The sequence below is a fragment of the Amphiura filiformis genome, chromosome 12, assembly GCF_039555335.1.
Source record: "Amphiura filiformis chromosome 12, Afil_fr2py, whole genome shotgun sequence".
NCBI lineage: Eukaryota > Metazoa > Echinodermata > Ophiuroidea > Amphilepidida > Amphiuridae > Amphiura > Amphiura filiformis.
In genome coordinates this window covers 61,898,882-61,919,964 of record NC_092639.1, presented here as the reverse complement: position 1 = coordinate 61,919,964, position 21,083 = coordinate 61,898,882, and the positions used below count along the sequence as shown (strand labels likewise).

The window sequence follows — 21,083 nt, the reverse complement described above, 5'->3', positions numbered from 1 at the left end:
CAGTGAAAGCCCAAAATCGAACTCTAGACACCCGGCCGGGCGGGATGCTGCGGATGCCCAGGCGCAACAGCGCTACGTTAAAGTCACTGGGTTGAGTGAGGCGATACGCATAGTGAACGATTTACGATCGAGTAGGTATCGCAGCGGTGTCCGACAGATCGAGTGGGACTGTACACAGAAAACAAACTATAATATACGTGAAATTACAGAATGAAGAGCCGAGTATTAAACATGTAAAGGATAAAATAAAGAGATCGTCGACTTACTTTATACAATTATTACGTATGGCCCAGGCTCTTTTTAAAAATGATTTACATGCTGAGTCAAAAATACTTAACAAACAGTCAACATCAATATTATAAACATCAAGAAAATAATCACTGGAGATACCTAACATAAAACATGTCTTGACATTTAAATCACCCCAAACATTTGCACATTCATTGAATGACCTTTGAAAAACTGGGTACAAAAACTCATATCTGCAACTTGAGGTCAAATTTTGCACTATGATTGTTTCATTGAGGTTATTAAACTATGCCATTGGGATGAGGCCATTGTGGTCCATAGTGAGAGGGCAAATGACCCATTGAGTTTGAGTATTAAAGTGGCCATTCTCTCATTTACATAATGATAATGATATTGGTTGGTACTGGAGTGAGTGGTCATTGTTTATACACCCATCAATTACACAATGACAATGATTAATTGACTTCTGAATTATTCTTGAGGGGCTGTTGAGGAACTTTTCATGAGTAATTTCATCTTATTCTGAGTAGTGTCATCTACACCTATGAAGACTTTGATTGCATCTTTCTGATTCATGATGTGTACTTAACAATCCACCTTGCTATTGTATTTCTAAATCATCTCAAAAAAGAAACTAATCACATTAAATAGAACATTTACAAACCCAACATATCAGTACAATTTACCAACTGCCGAAAGGCTGTGTCCCCTAAAGATTATGACCGTGAAGCATGGGTGACCGCTAGTACAGTTGAATTCCTGACAGCATTTCCTTTCCAAAAATAGATACATGTACTTTCATATATTTGTTTTCATTACCTTTGAATATATACACTGTATCCTCAAATAGTCGCCCCCCTTCTATTAAACGTCCCCCACAATTTTTTTTCAACCAAGATGTTTCAAAAATGCTGATATTTCCATGCTATTGTAAACTTACCAAGGTGCAAACACAATCGCTAATGGCATCGGTAGTTGGTGAAAGTCTGATCGTAAACTCGGCAGTGAACTGGAAGTCATCGTTCCTAAGTTCATAAAGTTAATTTCTTATTTCTTCTGGTGTCCATGTATGTGCTGGTGCAAGACCGTTGATTAGCCAATCAGTGTGATTGTTTATCATTTCTGTGTTTACGCTCGTGTACGCTTGGCGCACAGCCCAGACCATGGAAGAAATAAGAAATTAACTTTAGTTCGTCATTTCAGCTTGAGCTGTAAGCTTACCTAATGATTTTAATGTGAATTATCGTTCTAAAAATGACCTTTAATAAATGCCCTCCTTTTGGAAAATGCAGCACTGTTCGAGGATATACGTTAGTGAAAATAATGTCCAAGATTTTCCCACCAAACACACTCCTGCATGTACCATTATTACTGATAGCTTGATCAATGAGGCGCTAGACTCTTATCCATGAGAGACAAGTTGAAGCCCTAGCATTGCTGTTATAGTGTGCTCTCTTGATAAAATTGAGTTCAACTCAAAATTCTCCTAGACAAAAAACTTATTGCCACTTGTCTTGTATATCATACCAATATTCATACATTTATATTGCTATCAACAACAAAATTGTGATCAAAATGACAAATTGGAACACAATTTGCCCAGTAGAAAAAATTGATTTGATAGTTTGTAAAAAAATTCATAGATATTAAGAAGAATGAAATCTGAACAAAGCATAGTCTTTGAATTTTAATCCTATTATATTGATTTTTGTTTCAGCTTCAATCCCATTCAATGAGGTAATAGTCCAGAGCTTCACTACAACTGAAATCCGAATTCTGTGGGCAGAAGTAGACGGTTTGACCAATCCACGTTACTTGATTTGGTATTGGCGGGCAGACCAGACACGTCCGACCTCGTTCCAGAACAGTGTAAATGGAAACACCAACAATGACTATGCGGAGTACCTTATTTCAGGGCTCATACCTGGTCAATTGTACCGCATAGATGTTGCTGTGGGAGACAGTGCAGGACAAGTAGATGGAAGCTATCTTATTCGTTCAATTTCTCAAAGAACAAGTGAGGATAAACATTGGCTCAATATGATTATTGTAATGGCTTGTTTAAATGTCTACTATTGATTCCAGAAAAATACAGCACTAATTTTTGTGGATTAGAAAAATATTATCCTGTTTTGCCAAATGAAACATTGCTAAATCCTAATCCTTGAAATAGTTCTGTATTTTTCTAGAATCAGGAGTAGTATCCTCATGTGGGTGTGTGTGTGTGTAGGTCACAAAATTACTGGCTTCACTAATGAAATGACAATTCTCTTTGTTCTTTACAGGTGCAATCCAAGCATGTCGGATGTTTATCCGTCAAGTTGACTGTGATAGCGTCACAGTCCTTTTTGGACCACAAAGCACAGCAAGTGGTTACCTCCTGATCCTTACCCCACCTCCAAACTCAGGAGCCGCTAACATCAACTTACAACCACAAGATGTATTGGAACATACCTATAATGATTTGACCAGTGGGACAGAGTATATGATCGCCCTGACTTGTCTGGGAGGATTAAACCCATCATCACAGATTGAAGTTAGAACAAGTAGGTCCATCATTAAAACAAAAGAAATCCATGACATAATAATCTTGTTTGATGTTTCATAACACTTACAATACATGTATATTAGTCTTACATAAGTAGTTTTAGTTATACTAATCCCGGAGTGGGCGAGGGGAGTGTACTTAAGTGGTTTGAATGTAGACGTGTCTCAGAGAAATTGAAAAGGGTCCCATTATTATACCAATTTTTTCAGGAAAATTTGACCCATTCTTATAACGTATGCCTAAATTTTGGGGCAATCTGGCAAAATTTCAACAACATTTCTAAACAAATTGTAATTTGGGCTCTAGCTTGGGGAAATTGGGGGTATTTATTCAAAATTTTTTTTTATATTACACATTTTATACCTTAATTGACTTACAAAAGGGGCCATTGGTATACCAGAGATTCTGTATAGTTATTTGTACTGAGTACCCCCTGGGTACCAAGCCCTGGTTGAAAATGATATACTGGGTAAAAAAAAAAATCACCTCTTCTTGCTTTCAAACCAATGAATTTGTGCACAACTACACACAAGGTTGTCACACTTTTCTGTCAGGTATGACATATATGGCCAAGACCAAATGAAATTCACTAGTGTGGAATATTTCTTCCCTCCATTCCTGTCTCAACAGATCCACCAAATGTAGGACAAGTGTCTCTGTCTGGCACCACATCATCAACATCTGTTGAAATCTCCTGGGCCGCTGCACCTGGATTCCCATTTGATTACTATGAGGTGTTCTATCGGGATCCCGACACAGGTGCACGCATATCTGCAGCTCAAGTGACGACCGGCGAAGACCTGCAATACAGGCTTGAGAAGCTAGATCCATCTACCACATACACAGTTGAAGTAGAGGCTGTACTAGCAGCTACTGGCAATTTCCCCAGACAATCTAGCTGTGCTGTTAGTTCCTTGGAAGTCACAACAGGTGAGTTCCTCATTACTCAATGAGTAATACTCATAGATGAGTAATAATAATGAGTAACACTCATAGATTAAGGCATTGACTTTCATAATGCACTATTCCAATTGAAATCCATACACCTTGTATGGAGAAGACAAAGGTAGTGTGGATTCTACTACACAGGGAGTGTGAATTTCAAATAGGGTTACCTGAATGAGTGACTCCATTTGAAATCTACATGCCCCTTCCCTGTGTGGGATATTAAGGTCATGTCTTCCATAGGGGGTATATGGATTTCACCTGGAATAGCCCATTGCAGGTGAGCTAAACACATCAGGCGAGCGATTTAATTTGAATATCATAAGAGGTTGAACAATTCCAGGTGAGGTTTTTTTGGAGTGATTTAAGGGGAGTAGGAAGGCAGAAGCGATATTTTGCTAGTTTAACCCCCCAAAAAAGTGTACTTCTACTATTAATACATTATATTGCAGAGGATGTTTAAAGACATTGATGTTTAAAGACATTCCCATAACCCAATGGGGTTTCTGACCTTGGTATGTCTGGCTTTTGTACACATGTGTAACAGTTGACCATACCTTGCATTGGGATCGTGTGTAAATATCTGGTGTTTTCATCCTTTTATTTAACATTCAAAACATTGAGACTTATGAATAAAATTAATGCAGTGGGACAATATGAATGTTTCCTGTAAGAAAGTCAAATATAAGTTATAAGTCTCAACTATTAGCTCGCTGGCTGCAGTTTTAAAATTACCATTTTGTGTGTGTGGCAATGGCGACTTTGCCTTTAAAATTAGGTTATATTTCCCAATCATAGTGCATTGTAGGAATGCCTTTAAGCCTCCTGATTATATTGATAGGAAGTCAAGTAAGCTAATAGTCATATTTATATTTCCTTAGGTCTTGTGGTTCTTGAATCAAAGCCAATAATATATAAAAATGAAAGTCATCCCTCAGATCAGGACTTGGGATCTCCTTTATAAAAAAAACCCCAAATCATTCCTCTTGTGTGTCAGCTTTATTTGTCTGAAAATTTGAGTGCAAACACCATTATGTCATGCTCCCCTCTGCCTTGTGGAGATGACTGTCTGTCCAATTAACTTAGAGACCCGGTTTTTATGATTTATTTCGAAAAGTTTTCACTTTGGCAAAAAGTCATGAAAGAAAAGTTGCCAAACACTGTCAGACCTAACAGAAATTTTTAGTAAAGCGATGAAAAAATATTTTTCCTTGTCTACTTTTATTCAATTTTGACCGATTTACAGCAAGAAATCTGGGTCCAGGCGAATATTCCTAATGACTTGAAACTTTTGATGGCATAATCTATTTACAGTAAGGGGTGTTTGAACATCAGTGATACCACCCTTTTTTTTTTGTTTCTTATCATTAAGGCTCGGCAAAAAACGAGATCTCGCTTTTCACGCCGCGATTCTCGCTATTAACCAATTATCTCGCTTTTTAAGAAAGTTCCCAAGCAGTATACTTACTATAAAAATGTTGCTTTATGCCAGAAAAGTTCACCGAATTCCACGAAATGAACTTCTCCATCGGAAAAGTCTACAGAATTCAACAGCATTGCAACCACATTGCAAGTGCAAAAGCCATGCATTACTTAATAAAAAATGACATTTCATTGCAAATGAGTTCAAGTTTAGGCCAAATATCATTATATTTATTGTATTACTGGAATATTTTGACTATAAAACATAATTCAAGGTCAAATTTTTGTCACTTTTTCTTCGACTCACGCCGGCATCGGCAGCTCTGTTTACATGTACAATTTAAACTGACCTAATCTGAACAATAGAGGGCAGGCAATATTTTTTATTTATTTATTTATTTATTTTTCGTATTTTCGGGCGTTTTTAAAGCTTCTTGTGCCATTTTTCGGGGGAAAATCTCGCTTTTCTCGCTTTTTAAAATTTTGGATCTCGTTTTTTACTTCAAAAGATTTTACTATTCACAATAACTCAAAAGATGTCACAGTTGGTGCATTATAACAAATGATTGGGCAATTTACTATGCGTCTGGAGTGTATTGTGGATTATACCCCTCACCAATAACATCAGAACATTTATTGGGCATACAATTTGTATTCATTATAGAATTGGCCAAGCCACGTACAAGCATGCACAGAAGAAGATTCAAATACCGCGCCAAATTAGCTGGAATTGTTGTAATTGGCTGATGGACAGCTGGGATCACTGAGTTAATACACTAAGAATAAATATGCCAATAAGAAACACTGTATGCATTTTATGAACTGGATTATATTGAACAAATGTTTTTGGTGAGGAGTATAATTATTCACCCAAGGCCAATCACTATCCAAAATCACCATACCTACAAATCTGTATAATGAGACCTTCCAAAATAATGGTACCCAACTTCCACCGGATTAGTTTTAAAGTGTTGAGAAAATCCTTCCAATTTCAATAGAATTTCTGGTAAACTCTCCCTCGATGCTTTGGAAACACAAAAATCCTGTTAGGTCTCAGCAAATGTTAACACTTTTCTTTCATGATATTTTGCCAAATTGAAAACTTTTCGAAATAAATCATAAAAACAGGGTCTCTAAGTTAATTGGACAGATAGTAGTCTTTGTAGCTCACCTTAGAATTCATAGCCTGTAGGTTTATTTCATGTCAGTGGAACTACCTGCTGATTGGCTGAAAAGAAGTTTTCATTATCAATTGGACCAATCAGCAACATTGTTAGAATGATTTCACCACGCAAAAAAATTGGGATGAATTATTTGCAAAGCTCCATTCTGATTAGTGATTTAAATGAAGATATCATGTAATTGACCAATCAGAGGCAATGTTAGATCAGCAGGTGATCAGCTCAGGGGATTAAAGGTGGGCAAGCCACTGCATACACTTCAAGCTGAAATTCATACGGTTCATAATGTACCAACATTATTGGCACATGTACCTAAAAATTAACCAATAATGAAAATACATCATGAATTTTGATCAATTTTACCATGTTTTTGTTTGTTTCAGTTGATGTGCCACCCAACACCCTTTTGTGCGGGATTTCAATACCAACGACATTGAAATTCTGTGGGCCAACATCGATGGCGCTACACAATACACCGTGCTGATTTGGCCTACAGCACAAAATAAACCTACATCATCAGGTACATTTGTAATGAGAGATGACGACGCAGCCTTCAACGATTTCACCTTCAGAAATTTGGTTTGCGGTAGACTTTACACAGCTGAGGTGGCTGCCATTGGTGTCACAGCAGTGCTTCAGACTCAGCAACGTACAGGTGAGTGACCTTTGACCTAAGGCATCAGCACAGGTGGGTCACTGCTTTTCATCTGGTCCATGTTGTTTTACATGGTTTGGCTGGGGAAAACTTTTTGAAAAAAGTGGAGGATAAGGCTATGGATCCCAAAATGTCCCTTTAATATTTGTTGTTTTGTCAAAAGTAAATTGTTTTGGTATAGTTGACATATTTCACAAATTGCAATACTTGTGAGTGGATTCAAATAATTAGTTATGTGTACCAAGGATTCAAGAGTAATAATATACTATAGGACAAACCACTCATTTGCTCAAATGAAGCAGTCACCTATTGACCATTTTATCACATTTACTTATGTGCAATCAAGCAAGTGTTATGTCTTGTGTAAGAGATTGGTGTCTACTTTGTGCACTTTGTCAATTTCTCAAAAAAAATGTGTGCTGAAAAATGACAAACATTTGCATTTTTCTTTCCATTAGGCTTAACGTAAAAAGAAAACCTGATCTACGGGCCCAACCGACCCAGATTTTGAACAAATTGGGAAAATTGTTCCTGTACAATTGAATGCCGACTCAAATTTCGAAAATGTCAGGAACACAATTTTTGGCTCTGAGCGAAGCTAAAAGGGCCTAACTGATCGTAACAATTAGAGAGCCAATTCAGGCGTTGGTTTTTATGCTAAGGATGTTTGTCTGTTTGATATTTGGTCTTGAAATTTGTTTCTAAATTTTGCTTATTTATTATTTAATCGATTGCACTCCAGGTAGATTTCAAATACTGTCGATAAAATATGATTTTTTGGTAAAAAAGCCACGATGAACGAGTTGTTTTGTGGTACCCTGTGTGTGCTAGAGATTATTTTGGTCTGTATAATTCAAGTTGCGTAAAAGTGACGGAAACCAACGGAGGGTAATTTCTTAAGATTCAGTTCAGATTCAGAAGTTATTTACTATTTCATAACTTTTCTTAACTATTTCTTTACAATTTAAATAAAGAAATAGTTGAGGAATGTCAAAAAATGGTCAAGAACATGTCTGAATCTTGAATAAATCTGAACTAATGAATCGGGTAAATGAATTTCCTAGTGGACTATTTTTCCTTGCGCAAGTGCACATATTTTTGTGACCTCAATTTTTGTGCAAAACACGGACAGAAAGTCATGAAAAATGTTCAGTATTTCATCACACTCATTGTAGTTTTGTTAGAATATAGTTTTAAAAAGTCAATTTAATCATATTCTGGACATGATTCTGAGGGAAAATTATATTTTCAATGAGATTTTACTTTACCCCACTTCGCAATATTGAACAATTTCCGTATTTTTCCATAGCAAAAACAGTCTAAATAAATGATGTTCCACTTTGCACAACAATTTTATACTTCAGAATATCAAAGATTGATATGTTTTCTCTTGAAAAACAACATGGTTTTTAGGCCAGGACTTCTTAAGAAATTCAAGACCAAGGTTTATTTGATCGATGTTACGTCGATGGTCCCCGATCTCGCCATGATTTTGGCTTGTTTTATGTTTACAATCAGGAGGTCATGACCTATGGCGTATTGATCGATTCTGATCTGTTCTGATTGGATGGTCTCAAGGTCGTCACAGTTATGAATGAATAATTCACAAGGTCGGTGGGGGTGGGTGGCAGGAATACTGGACACTTCATCCCCTGGACACTTCATCCCCTGGACACTTCATCCCCTGGACACTTCATCCCCTGGACATTTCATCCCCTCGTGTTAAAACGCTTCTTTGAGCGTGACAGTCATGACAGTGAATCAAGAATGCATATGAATATAATAATTGTTTAGAATCTTGAACTTAGAAGGAACTAATATAAGGAAATTAATCATCTTATTTATCCAATGTATGCACCGTGTTCTGTATGAGCTATCACCAGCTGATCACACATATAATAATCGATCAATGTTGAATGGGAGCAGGGCCTATAATAGACTAATAGTTAATAGTTTATACATTCAATGAATTTACCTAAATTGAACAGTGCATACGCACATATCTTTTGTTATTACTGTGAGTATTGCTATCATTATAATTACTATTATTGTTTAAAATAATAATAATAATAATAATAATATTTATTTCTTATATAGCCCATTACATACAAAATCTCAATGCGCTTTACAATATATTAAAAACACCAAAACTACAAAGATTAATTGCACAAATACATTTCAACTATATCAAAAATATACAACTGATACCCAGATAAAACTCAGAACCAGCTGAGATGAGACTAGGTTAAAAGATAAACAAAATTTAATATTATTAGGCATATTATTATTATTATCATTATTATTATTATTATTTACTGTGGGTTTTTTGTTGATAGCTCAGACTAATTATTGTTATGTTATGTTAAGTGTATTCTCTTTTTTCCTGTTATTTATGTATTTATTATGTATTGTTTGTTTGTTTGTTTGTTTATTTATTTATTTATTTATTTATTTATTTATTTATTTATTTATTTATTTATTTATTTATTTATTTATTTATTTATTTATTTATTTATTTTATTTATTTAATTATTATTTACTTAAAAGTTGTTCATCTAACAAAATAAGTACATTTTTAATACTATTTATCTGTTTATTGTATATTGATAAATATGTTTGCATATGGAAGGATCATGGCAATATTTTTGTATTGTCCACTTGATGAGGTAATTAGCGCAATGTCATGTTATACAATAGGAACAATAGCCGAATGGTTACAGGAAGTTGAATTCTTTCAATCATTGACTGGTGTACTATTAATCAATGGAATCTACATAACTATCATTCGATTCGGGAATCTGTAATATAACCACTGATAAGGTGCGATTAAAAGGTTCTAAAAGTCCCGGCTAAAAGTAGTAAAGTACAAGGATAGTTAGAACTTATACTTGTAGGAGAATTAAATTAATACTAAACGGTAAAGACTAAGGAGTACTATAATACATAAAATACTGGAATTCCATCAGTTCAACTGATAATAAATATCTGCATTATATTTTTTCTTTTTCTCCTGTTTTTGCCCATTTATTTTTCTTGCTTTCCTCCAAAGATCCCTTCACCACCTCCAAAGATCCAATTTTTCTTGTTTTCACCCAAAAAGCCATTTTTGCTCCCAAGACCATTTTGTGGGGACACTCTATAGGCCTACTGTTATAAGATCGGCAACCAAGTTTTAGAATATGGCTCAAAAAACTGCAGAAAGAACTGATTTTGGGGGTTTACCGCACATGCATGTCATTTTACTATTAGAGTGCCCCCCTCCCCGGAAACTTTAAAGTTGTAACTACGTGATTCCCGACAGAGTTTCCACTCTGCATCTGTATGGATTACAATCCATGGCCCCTAAAGACCGGGTTATAAAAAATCGTGGGAGCACTTTGTATACTTTTTTGCTGATCAAAATCAAAAATAGTATAGGCCTGCCATTCCTTTCTATACAATTTTTTTTATAACCATGAGTTTTAAGTTCAGTCAACTTTCAATCAATCAACCCAGAACACCCTCCCGGGTCCGTGGATAACGACTGGTAATGTAGTCTAAGCTATTTTCTATTTTCATCGCCCCCGTGCCAATGTATAATGTCATGTACATGTAGTTAGTGATATTTTTAATTAACCCCAAAACAACCTCTTTCGTAGGCCTACATCATGCATTTTTGTCAAATTAGTTAATTTTCAAAAAAAAAAAAAAAAAATAGATAACGACTGGTAATGTAGACTAACCTATGTTCAGCCACTGCCCCACTCCCCAGAGCCATGGTGGAACGACATGTTGTTATGTTATTTTTAATAAACCCAAGTGAAACCTACATGAAAAGAGAAACTTGGCCCCCTGCTTGGCACTTTTGTCGTCTTAAGCGCGCTTCAGACTCCGTATCGTACGTACAATATTGTATGTACAATACTTCTCGTGACGTCAGAAAGTATTACACGTACAATAAATAGTATGTACCGGGAAAATATATATTTCGCTACAATCATTGGTTGCTTAATTGATACAGAGTTGCCAAATTTCTAAGAGTTCTAAATTTAGTGAGTGCACGGAATGATGAACATCTTTTAATGTCTTCTTGTATTCAACCATGGTAGGCCCTAGGTATCATAATACCTACCATGATTCAACTGTACTTGAATTATTATATAATCAATGGGCACCTTTTTAAAGTTAATAATACGTCGTATTAATACGAATATTAATAATATTAAAATTGTAATAATAATATAAATGGCACATTCAGATCTTATTTATTTATTTATAGATTTATCTATTTAGGCCTATTTATTTATTTATTTATTTATTTATTTATTTATTTATTTATTTATTTATTTATTTATTGATTTATTTATTTATTTATGTATTTATTTATTGATTGATTGATTGATTGATTGATTGATTGATTGATTTATTTATTGATTGATTTATTGATAACTGATTGATTAATTGATTTAGAGATTCATTTATACTGATATTTAGTCATATATTGATTTAGAAAGTTTAAAGTATTATTTGTAGGCCTTTGTATTTATTCTGGTTCTGATTTTATTGATACTGATATTTTTGTTAATTTTTAAAGTTTTGGCATCTATTAAATTCCTATAATACAATGTATAGGCCTAGTGTATTTGATAACAAATTTGTTTTTATTTTTGATTGGAATTTGGGTTCCATTACACGATTTCATAATAAGATATGTTTGGGCATGGCGGAATTAGTATATGATTAAAAATAGACATACTCTTAAGCCCCCTTTTTTAATGTTTGTAGGCCTACATTATTGATATCAATATTTATGTACAAAATGCAAAAGAATGTATATATATTTGATTGTTTTGTAAACATTAAATTTGATGTTTACTCATAATTATGTCTGGAAAGTCAGGGAAAAACTAAGGAGTATCGGTATTTAGTTTCCTGGGAAAGTGGATCAGATGAGCAGTGAGTAAAAACATTTGCCCTAAATCTTTATTTGATTTTTATTGTTTTATGAATTTATTAGGGCTACTGGTAAAGTGCAGAAAAAACCTCCAAACGCACTCTAGGATTTTTCATCAGCAGCAGTAGAAATTTCTCTTGCATAGATTTTCTGGTGACCTCGCTTGGATTTAGCAAACAATGAACCGTCAGGGTTATAGCGCGTTATTTAATCTGATTCAACTCGTCGTGGCACGTATATTTATTGCACGTGTAATACTTTTTGCGTCACGAAAAGTATTGTACATACAATATTATGCACGTATAATACGGAGTCTGAAGCTAGCCTTAAGCCACTTGTGAGAATTGATATGGGAATATTCAAAGGATAATCATGGGGATTAAGCCCTTATATCAGTTATCTCCCTGCGCGTGTATCGACTTTAATTTGTTTCCCATTGTCATACTTGGATGCACACTAACCACAAAATGTTTTCTTTTTATTTGAATTAGTTGTTTGGAGGGTTTGTTTTGAAGGACCATTGACTATGACAGAATATCCAATAATTTAACATGAAGTCGGCTTTTCAAAAATCGCCCAATATTTAATGGATTTCGCGGGTGAGATTTTTAAAGTAGCCAAAATGTCGCGAAATCGCGGGAGCACTTTGTATACTTTCTTGCTGATGATCAAAATCAAAAATAGTATAGGCCTACCATTCCTTTCTATACAATTTTTTTTATAACCATGAGTTTTAAGTTCAGTCAACTTTCAATCAATCAACCCAGAACTCCCTACCGGGTCCGTGGATAACGACTGGTAATGTAGTCTAAGCTATTTTCTATTTTCATCGCCCACCCCCTCCGTGCCAATGTATAATGTCATGTAGTTAGTGATATTTTTAATTAACCCAAAAAAACCTCTTTCGTAGGCCTACATCATGCATTTTTGTAAAATTAGTTGATTTTCAAAAAAAAAAAAAAAAAAAATAGATAACGGCTGGTAATGTAGACTAACCTATTTTCAGCCACTGCCCCACTCGCCAGAGCCATGGAACGACATGTTGTTATGTTATTTTTAATAAACCCAAGTGAACCTACATGAAAAGAGAAACTTGGACCCCCGCTTAACACTTTTGTCGTCTTAAGCCACTTGTGAGAATTGATATGGGAATATTCTAAGGATAATCATGGGGATTAAGCCCTTATATCAGTTATGTCCCTGCGCGTGTATTGACTTTAATTTGTTTCCCATTGTCATACTTGGATGCACACTAACCACAGAATGTTTTCTTTTTATTTGAATTAGTTGTTTGGAGGTTTTGTTTTGAAGGACCATTGACTATGACAGAATATCCAATTTAACAATTATGAAGTCGGCTTTTCAAAAATCGCCCAATATTTAATGGATTTCGCGGGTGAGATTTTCAAAGTAGCCAAAATGTCACGAAATCGAGTGAGCACTTTGTTTGTCGCGGGACGAAAGTCAAAAGTCGCCCAATTGGGCAACTAAAACTGGCAATATAGTTATATATATGTATAGATTCCACTGAATGAAAGAGTTCAACTTCCTGTAGGCCTAACCATTCGGCTGACGGCTATTGTTCCTATTGTATAACATGACATTGCACTAAATCTAATCACCTCATCAAGTGGACAATACAAAAATATTGCCACGAACCTTCCCTTGGGCCTATATGCAGACATATTTGATGCTATTATCTTTTATCACTATCTTATTAACATACTATCCACATGACATAACATAAACAGATAGGCCTACATGGTTTCCATAAAAATGTAGGCCTACTAATTTTGTTAGATGAACAACTAAGTAAATAATAATAAATAAATAAACAAACAAAATAAATAATAAATACATAAATTATAATAATTATAAATAAATAAACAACCTATAAACAATACACAATAAATACATAAATAACAGGAAGAAAGAGAAGAAATACACTTTAGCTAAGTTAAATAGTCCAGGCTAATATCAACAACAACAAATAAACAAAGTATAATAACAAAATAATAATACTTTTAATAATAATAATAGGCGTAATACTGAATTAGAATCATCCGTGTAGGGGCCTACACGCACTGTTCAATAAGTAAATTCATTGCACTTTTGCCATTCAACATCGATCGATTTTTATACGTGTGATCAGCTGGTGATAGCTCGTACAGAACACGGTGCATACATTGGATAAATAAGACTAATTTTAAATAAAGATTTATTTTCCTTATAATAGAGAGCTTGCGAAATGACGTTACTTTAACTTTAACTTTAACGTCTAGAGGATTAGAGAGGATTATGTATTCAAAACCACCTTGGTTTTGAATACATAATCCTCTATAATCCTCTAGACGTTAAAGTTAAAGTTAAAGTAACGTCATTTCGCAAGCTCTCTATTATTTCCTTCTAAAGATCCTAAACAATTATTATATTCATATGCAATCTTTTTACTGTCACGCTCAAATAACGCTACAATAGCGTTTTAACATGAGGGGATGAAATGTCCAGGGGATGAAATGTCCAGGGGATGAAAATGCGAGGGGATGAAATGTCCAGTTACCGGTGGGAGTAATAGAAAAGGTCAAAATAATGTTGGATAATGAACATAATAATGTACATAATAATAATAATAATAATAATAATTGAATTCAAATGTGACTGAAATTAGTGGTTTCAGAAATCATTGATTGCAAGTTGCAAAGTTTCATTTTTTACTATAGGCTGTGCAATATTAATCATGAGCTAAATTTTGAGAGAAATCAAAAGGAATGGCAAGCAATCAATGACAGCAGGGGGTGGGGAAATCACTTTTTTTTAATAGTATTCCCTGATCAGAAAAAAGTTACAAAGATCAATTATTTGAACCGATGGCTGCTTTCGGAAACTAATAACAACTAGTAGGCCTATGGGCATGAAATTTGGTAGGTACAGTCAACATTTATAGCCAAATTTTCGGAAGGTCATTTCGGGGTCACCAGAGGTCATCTGAGGTCAAATTAGTAAAAACTACTGGATGGGCGTGAAACTTGGTGGATACAGTCGACATTAGGAATCAAATTTTTGGAAGGTCATTTCGGGGTCATCTGAGGTCAAATTAGTAAAAACTGTCATATGGGCATGAAACTTGGTAGGTTCAGTCAGCGCAAAATATGGTAATTAAGTACCTAATTTGCATAATTTATACGTAATAAGCAAAATACCTTGTGAACAGATTATCTGGAGATCCGTATGGGGTAGTGACGTAACTTGGTGGAAAGTAGCGTGGCCAGATGTTCTCGACCTGATTAGATTATCAGCGCAAAATATGCTAATTAAGTACCTAATTTGCATAATTTATGTGTATTTGATGCGTATCAAGCAAAAAAACCCTTGCGAACAGCTTATCTGGAGATCCGTATGGGCCATGGGTACAGTGGCGTAACTTGGTGGGGAGTAAGCGTGGCCAGATGTTCTCGACCTGATTAGATTTTCAGCGCAAAATATGCTAATTAAGTACCTAATTTGCATAATTTTAAATGCGTATTTGATGCATATCAAGCAAAAAACCCTTGTGAACACCTTATCTGGAGATCCGTATGGGGTACAGTGACGTAACTTGGTGAGGAGTAGCGGGGCCAGAGGTTCTCGACCTGATTAGATTTTGAGCATAAAATATGGTAATTAAGTACCTAATTTGCATAATATATGCGTAATAAGCAAAATACCTTGTGAACAGATTATCTGGATATCCGTATGGGGGTACAGTGGCGTAACTTGGTGAGGAGTAAGCGGGGCCAGAGGTTCTCGACCTGATTAGATTTTGAGCGTAAAATATGGTAATTAAGTACCTAATTTGCATAATATATGCGTAATAAGCAAAATACCTTGTGAACAGATTATCTGGAGATCTGTATGGGGTACAGTGACGTAACTTGGTGGGGAGTTGCGTGGCCAGAGGTTCTCGACCTGATTAGATTTTCAGCGCAACATATTTTATCCAATTTCGTGAGGTCAAAGGTCACATAAAAGGTCAACGGAGGTCACCAAACCTTTTAATAATTAATTTTTAATTGTGCATCATATAACCAAATAACAGCTTGATCGGTCATGTAATTAAGGAAATATGACAACTTTAAGATAGTCGCTTTCCATGTAAAGTATAGCAAAGTAGCACGTTCAATGAGTGATAACTCATAAAGGAAGCATCTTTCTGTTTTGATTTATTACTTTGATGAAATAGTTCTTTGGTATTGCCAAATTTGATTGCAAATTTGTAAGGTGGGCCCCTGAACCCCGGCCATTTAAAGCCAAATTTTGGATGGTCATTTTGGGGTCACCAGAAGTCATCTGAGGTCAAATTAGTAAAAACTGTCGTATGGGCATGAAACTTGGTGGGTACAGTCAACATTTAAAGCCAAATTTTTGGAAGGTCATTTCGGGGTCATCTGAGGTCAAATTAGTAAAAACTGTCGGATGGGCATGAAACTTGGTGGGTATAGTCAACATTTAAAGCCAAATTTTTGGAAGGTCATTTCGGGGTCACCAGGGGTCATCTGAGGTCAAATTAGTAAAAACTGTCGTATATGCATGAAACTTGGTGGGTACAGTCAACATTTAAAACCAAATATTTAGAAGGTCATTTCGAGTCACCAGGGGTCATCTGAGGTCAAATTAGTAAAAACTGTCGTATGGGCATGAAACTTGGTGGGTACAGTCAACATTTAGAGCCAAATTTTTGGAAGGTCATTTTGAGGCCACCAGGGGTCATCTGAGGTCAAATTAGAAAAAACTGTCATATGGGCATGAAACTTAGCACGGGGGGGTACAGTCAACATTTAGAGCCAAATTTTTAGAAGGTCATTTCAGGGCCACCAGGGGTCATCTGAGGTCATATTAGTAAAAACTGTTGCATGGGCATGAAACTTGGTGGGTACAGTTACCATCAGCCAGATAATCGTGCCCATCCGATAACCGCCAAATTCATTTACCTCTACCAAAAGTTATCGCAAAAGCAGGGGGTCGCAAAAGCAGGCGAGACTCGTGGTTTGAGAACCGCCTTGTTACCCTCTGAAATGGCCTTTCCTGTGGTGCTAAATGTGCAAAAACCATCTGGACCCCACCGGGGACCCTTAAGGGGACCCCCCGGCCGTGCTGGGCAAGAGTTCTGCTCGCTATGCTTAGCAAGTTCAGGATTTTTTTCGGTCAGCTTGTGACATCTCTGACTGTTGTATTTAGTCTGAAACTTGGTGGGTAGTCACCAATTAGAGCCAAATTCTTATTCAGACTAACACTATTCTTGACATAGGCCTATTTTGATACATTTTGATTAGTTTAGACCCATTTGGACCCTTTTCCATCCAATTCCACCCGTTTCGATCCATGTGGCTAAATATTAATTCCCAAAATTGATTGATGTATCATTGTATGCTCTGCAAATGAGATAGCTACCAATTGACCAGACGTACCCATTGAATGTAATATGTCACATATACTCAAATGATTTCACCTGTTGCACATTCGACTTTCACTGTCACCATAAAGCACAGAGCCACAGCGCCATTGGTGCTCTTGTTTTTGTATTTTCTCAAATTGCAAATTATTTACAGATTTTGGTGATTTTTTGGGTCATTTCCAAAAAAAAAAAAAAGGCCGGCCGACCAACCCTACTAGAAAGGTCCGTCCGCCCGTAGAACAGGAGTTCTTTTTTTCGTCGCCTTATTGTCATATTGTGAAATACCAAATAGCTGAGCTGTTGGTTTGATACCGATTACGTCATTTTGAAATCGGCTAAATAAGCTGCATTTTCACCAGTGATATTTCTTGTCTGCTATCCTGGTGAATAGTCTCAATCCTTAACATACATATATTGGGTGCTTTTTAGCTTAAAATGTATGTGTAGTGAAATTCATGCATATTAATAGTGAGCGGGATTAATGCTTTTAAACCCTAGCAACTGCCAATCAAAACTTACAGGATAAACCGTTTTAGTCAGAAGCAAGCAGTACACACATAATTATAGGCTAAAACTTTTCAATTGCATAGCAACTGTCAATCATACACCAAAGAACTGACTTCACTCATATATTGGGCTATTCCATTTAAAATCCACACTACCCCTGTGGAAGAATATCTGCCACAAACCATAAAACAGGGGGAGTATGAATTTTAAATGGAATGAGCACATTAAGCAGCTCCATTTGAACTTCATACACCCTCTGAGAAAGATTCAACCTGAATCTTTCACTGAGGAGGGTGAGTTACAAATGGAGCTGCTAATGTTCATTCCATTTGAAATCCATACTCCCCCTGTTCTAGATATTTCTAAAATCTTCCACAGGGGTAGTGTGGATTTTAAAGGGAATAGCCCATTACTCCCTGTATTGACTTCCCCCATGTTTACAAGGAGTGAATACAGGTGTCATGGCCCTGTGTGTAGAACTCAAAACATCATCCTATTGTTTCTGTGACCTTGAACAGCATTGTACTGATTTGTAAAATATTTCCATATTTTGTATCATTTTAGTGCCGTGTACACCATCATCAATCAATGTTGGTTCCATCACTGCAACAAGTGCGCTGGTAACCTGGTCACCTTCTTCTGGTGTGGTCTCATCCTACAGAGTTTCGTATACGCCGACCGATGGACGTACGCCCTCACCAAGCTTTGTCGATGCAACTACAACACCTTTACAGTTGCGCCTGGAGAACCTGCTACCAAGCAAACAATACACAGTGACAGTACAGGCAGTCTCAGGTGAAGGAGCAGATGCCCCATCCAGCGATGCACGGACAAGAACATTTACTACAGGTAATTCATAACCTCATTAATAAGCGCAATGCGTGAGATCCAATCACATTTTAGTTATTTGTGAAATCGCTGAACGCAACTGGAGGTCATTAATATCTCACAATTGACCGCAAAATGCGTAATTGTTGAAAAGTAAATATTAGTAACCTCCATGAGCGCCGTATTGGCGTCGAACAAACTGCCCATGCGCTGGTCTTTACAAGTCTTTACTCTTGACTGTCACATGATGTGAAAAACACCCAAAAAATGCATGTTTTTGGCCCTTAATTCATAAATTCGATTAAATAGTGAAATTTAGCTTTCATGCCAGTTTCATTTAGCAAATAATTTTTTTTTAAATCTAAAATAAAAAAAGTGCTGTATTTTTCTGGAATGGTGTAGATGCTGTATCTCTTGCATGGATAGCTGGATGAACTTCATATTTCTAGGATAAGTAGGCCTTAACCAGAAACTCTTGACTACTTTTTTGGGGTCTAATTTGTAATTATGATAATGAGCTAAAATGAGCTGAAATTCACCCTCCATATGTCTGGATGCTGCATCTGTTGAATGCTTAGGCAGATTGACTTCAGACAGGGTTCGCAGGTTTTTGCCGCAAGTGGAAAAAACTGCGGTTTTAACTTCGCTTAGCAAAAACAGTTTTTGCTGGCAAAATGGCAAAAACTAAAAAAAATGATTTATAGTTCAGTTTTTTCATCTCAAAACAAATTATAAAGTTACAAAAATAATTTCCTGAGCGTCACAAGGCCAGGTTTTGTAATTATAAGTGCCATATTAAATAAATTAAAGGCATGCATTTTTATTGCTCAAGTGCATTTAACCAAAATGTGTCGTATATCAAATTCAAAACTTTTTCATTTTAAGTTTGAATTTTGAAGTTTTTAAATTTTATGTTGAATGATTCATTAAAAGTTTTGTGTTACTGTTTAGGAGCTTTCTGTGTTACTTTGTAATATTTGAGTGACTATATGCAGTGGCGTACCGTGGCCGCCCCAACCCCGGGGGGCTGAAGAAAATTCAATTTTGTCGCCCCTTCCTCAACAGCCCGAAAAGGTTGCCCCAATTTTTTCTCGGTCGTTTGAAAAAGTGAAGAGCAAAAAAAAAAAAAAAAAAAGGGGGTTTCAGGCGCTAGCGCCCTAAAAGCAACACATTTTGATGTACAGTACCATTTATTCAAAATTTCCGCCCTTTTTATTTACTAATTCTTTTTGTCGCCCATTCGTTTTTGCCACCCATTCTTCTTCGGCCGCCCCCTGCTTTTACCCTGGGGGGCTGGCGCCCCCAAAGCCCCCCCCAAAAATATGCGCATGATATGTGTGCCTTTTTTTTGCCAGTTTAAACCAGGCAAAAACAGGGTTTTGCCACCCTTGCTGGCAAAAGCAGGTTTTTGCTGGCAAAAACTGAACTCTGACTTTATATTTTAGGATAGGTAGGCCACGGCTAGAAACTCTGGCTACTTTTTTGGGTATACTCATTTTGATGATAAAAGCCAATTAGCATATTTTTACAATAATGCCAGTCAACATGACGTTATTGTGTTTGGCGCTTTGTGTTGAGAACCACACAAGCCGAGAACTGCAAAATTCTAGTTTTCTTTAGTATGATTCCAGCATTTTTATCTGTACTAATATTAACTGAAATCTGCTTTTGACAAGAGGTTTGCTTTGGCATAACTGTACAACCTGGTATATGGTGTCCTGCTACATTTTCTATTTTCAAGAAGAGTTTCAAGATTCATGTGTTCCTAAAATAATCTGGCTAGCATTGTTTTTGTTTGCTGTGTTAATTATATTTCTTTCATGTTTTCTATTTTTCCATCTCTGGTAGCACCATGATCTTATTGAAATTACACCTTTTCTCTATGTAGGCTATTCCACATGAAATCCATACACCCCCTAGAAAAATGGAAGATATAACCTTATTATTAATCTCCCTCACAGGGAGTGCAGATTTCAAATGGGGTCACCCATTTAGGTAACCCCAATTGAAATTCTCACTCCCCGTGTGGAAGAATAAGGGGGTGTATGGATTTCAAATGGAATTTGCCCTATGTATGTACAATGGCAGCACCTGGAATTGTTTCCAGGAGAAGTAAAGTGAAATCTGGGTGTGTGAGCAAATTTTACCCAAAACAGTGCAATTTTCAGTGATTTTGTGTTTTAAAACCCAAATGTGGGAGCTCTTTGATCCCTCCCACAGGGGCTGCTAATGTATATGTGTAGAGGAGTGTTTTTTTTTGTATGGAGGTGTGGTTTTGGGGTGTGTATGCATGTATGTAAATTCATGTTTGATTTAATATCTTTACAGCGAGTGCAAACCCATGCCAGATTATCATCCGTGTAGTGTTACAACGGACCATAAAG

At 36.0% G+C, this 21,083-nt stretch overlaps 1 protein-coding gene across 1 annotated transcript; it reads left to right on the top strand.

Moving 5' to 3' along the window:
• The first annotated feature begins 1,211 nt into the window (after window positions 1-1,211).
• LOC140165546 (fibronectin-like) lies at window positions 1,212-21,059 on the top strand. Its single transcript, XM_072188832.1, has 7 exons — window positions 1,212-1,227; window positions 1,967-2,266; window positions 2,535-2,795; window positions 3,428-3,727; window positions 6,729-7,000; window positions 18,436-18,720; window positions 21,028-21,059. Exons 1-5 carry the CDS (start codon window positions 1,212-1,214, stop codon window positions 6,827-6,829), a joined length of 978 nt encoding a protein of 325 aa, XP_072044933.1. The 3' UTR covers window positions 6,830-7,000; window positions 18,436-18,720; window positions 21,028-21,059.
• The last annotated feature ends 24 nt before the right edge of the window (window positions 21,060-21,083 follow it).

What these genes read in the sequence shown, in the direction of transcription:
- LOC140165546 (XM_072188832.1), top strand. An exon ending in ACAGATTGAAGTTAGAACAA is followed by an intron (nt 2,796 to 3,427) that starts GTAGGTCCATCA and finishes CTGTCTCAACAG; the next exon opens with ATCCACCAAATGTAGGACAA. An exon ending in TTCCTTGGAAGTCACAACAG is followed by an intron (nt 3,728 to 6,728) that starts GTGAGTTCCTCA and finishes TGTTTGTTTCAG; the next exon opens with TTGATGTGCCACCCAACACC.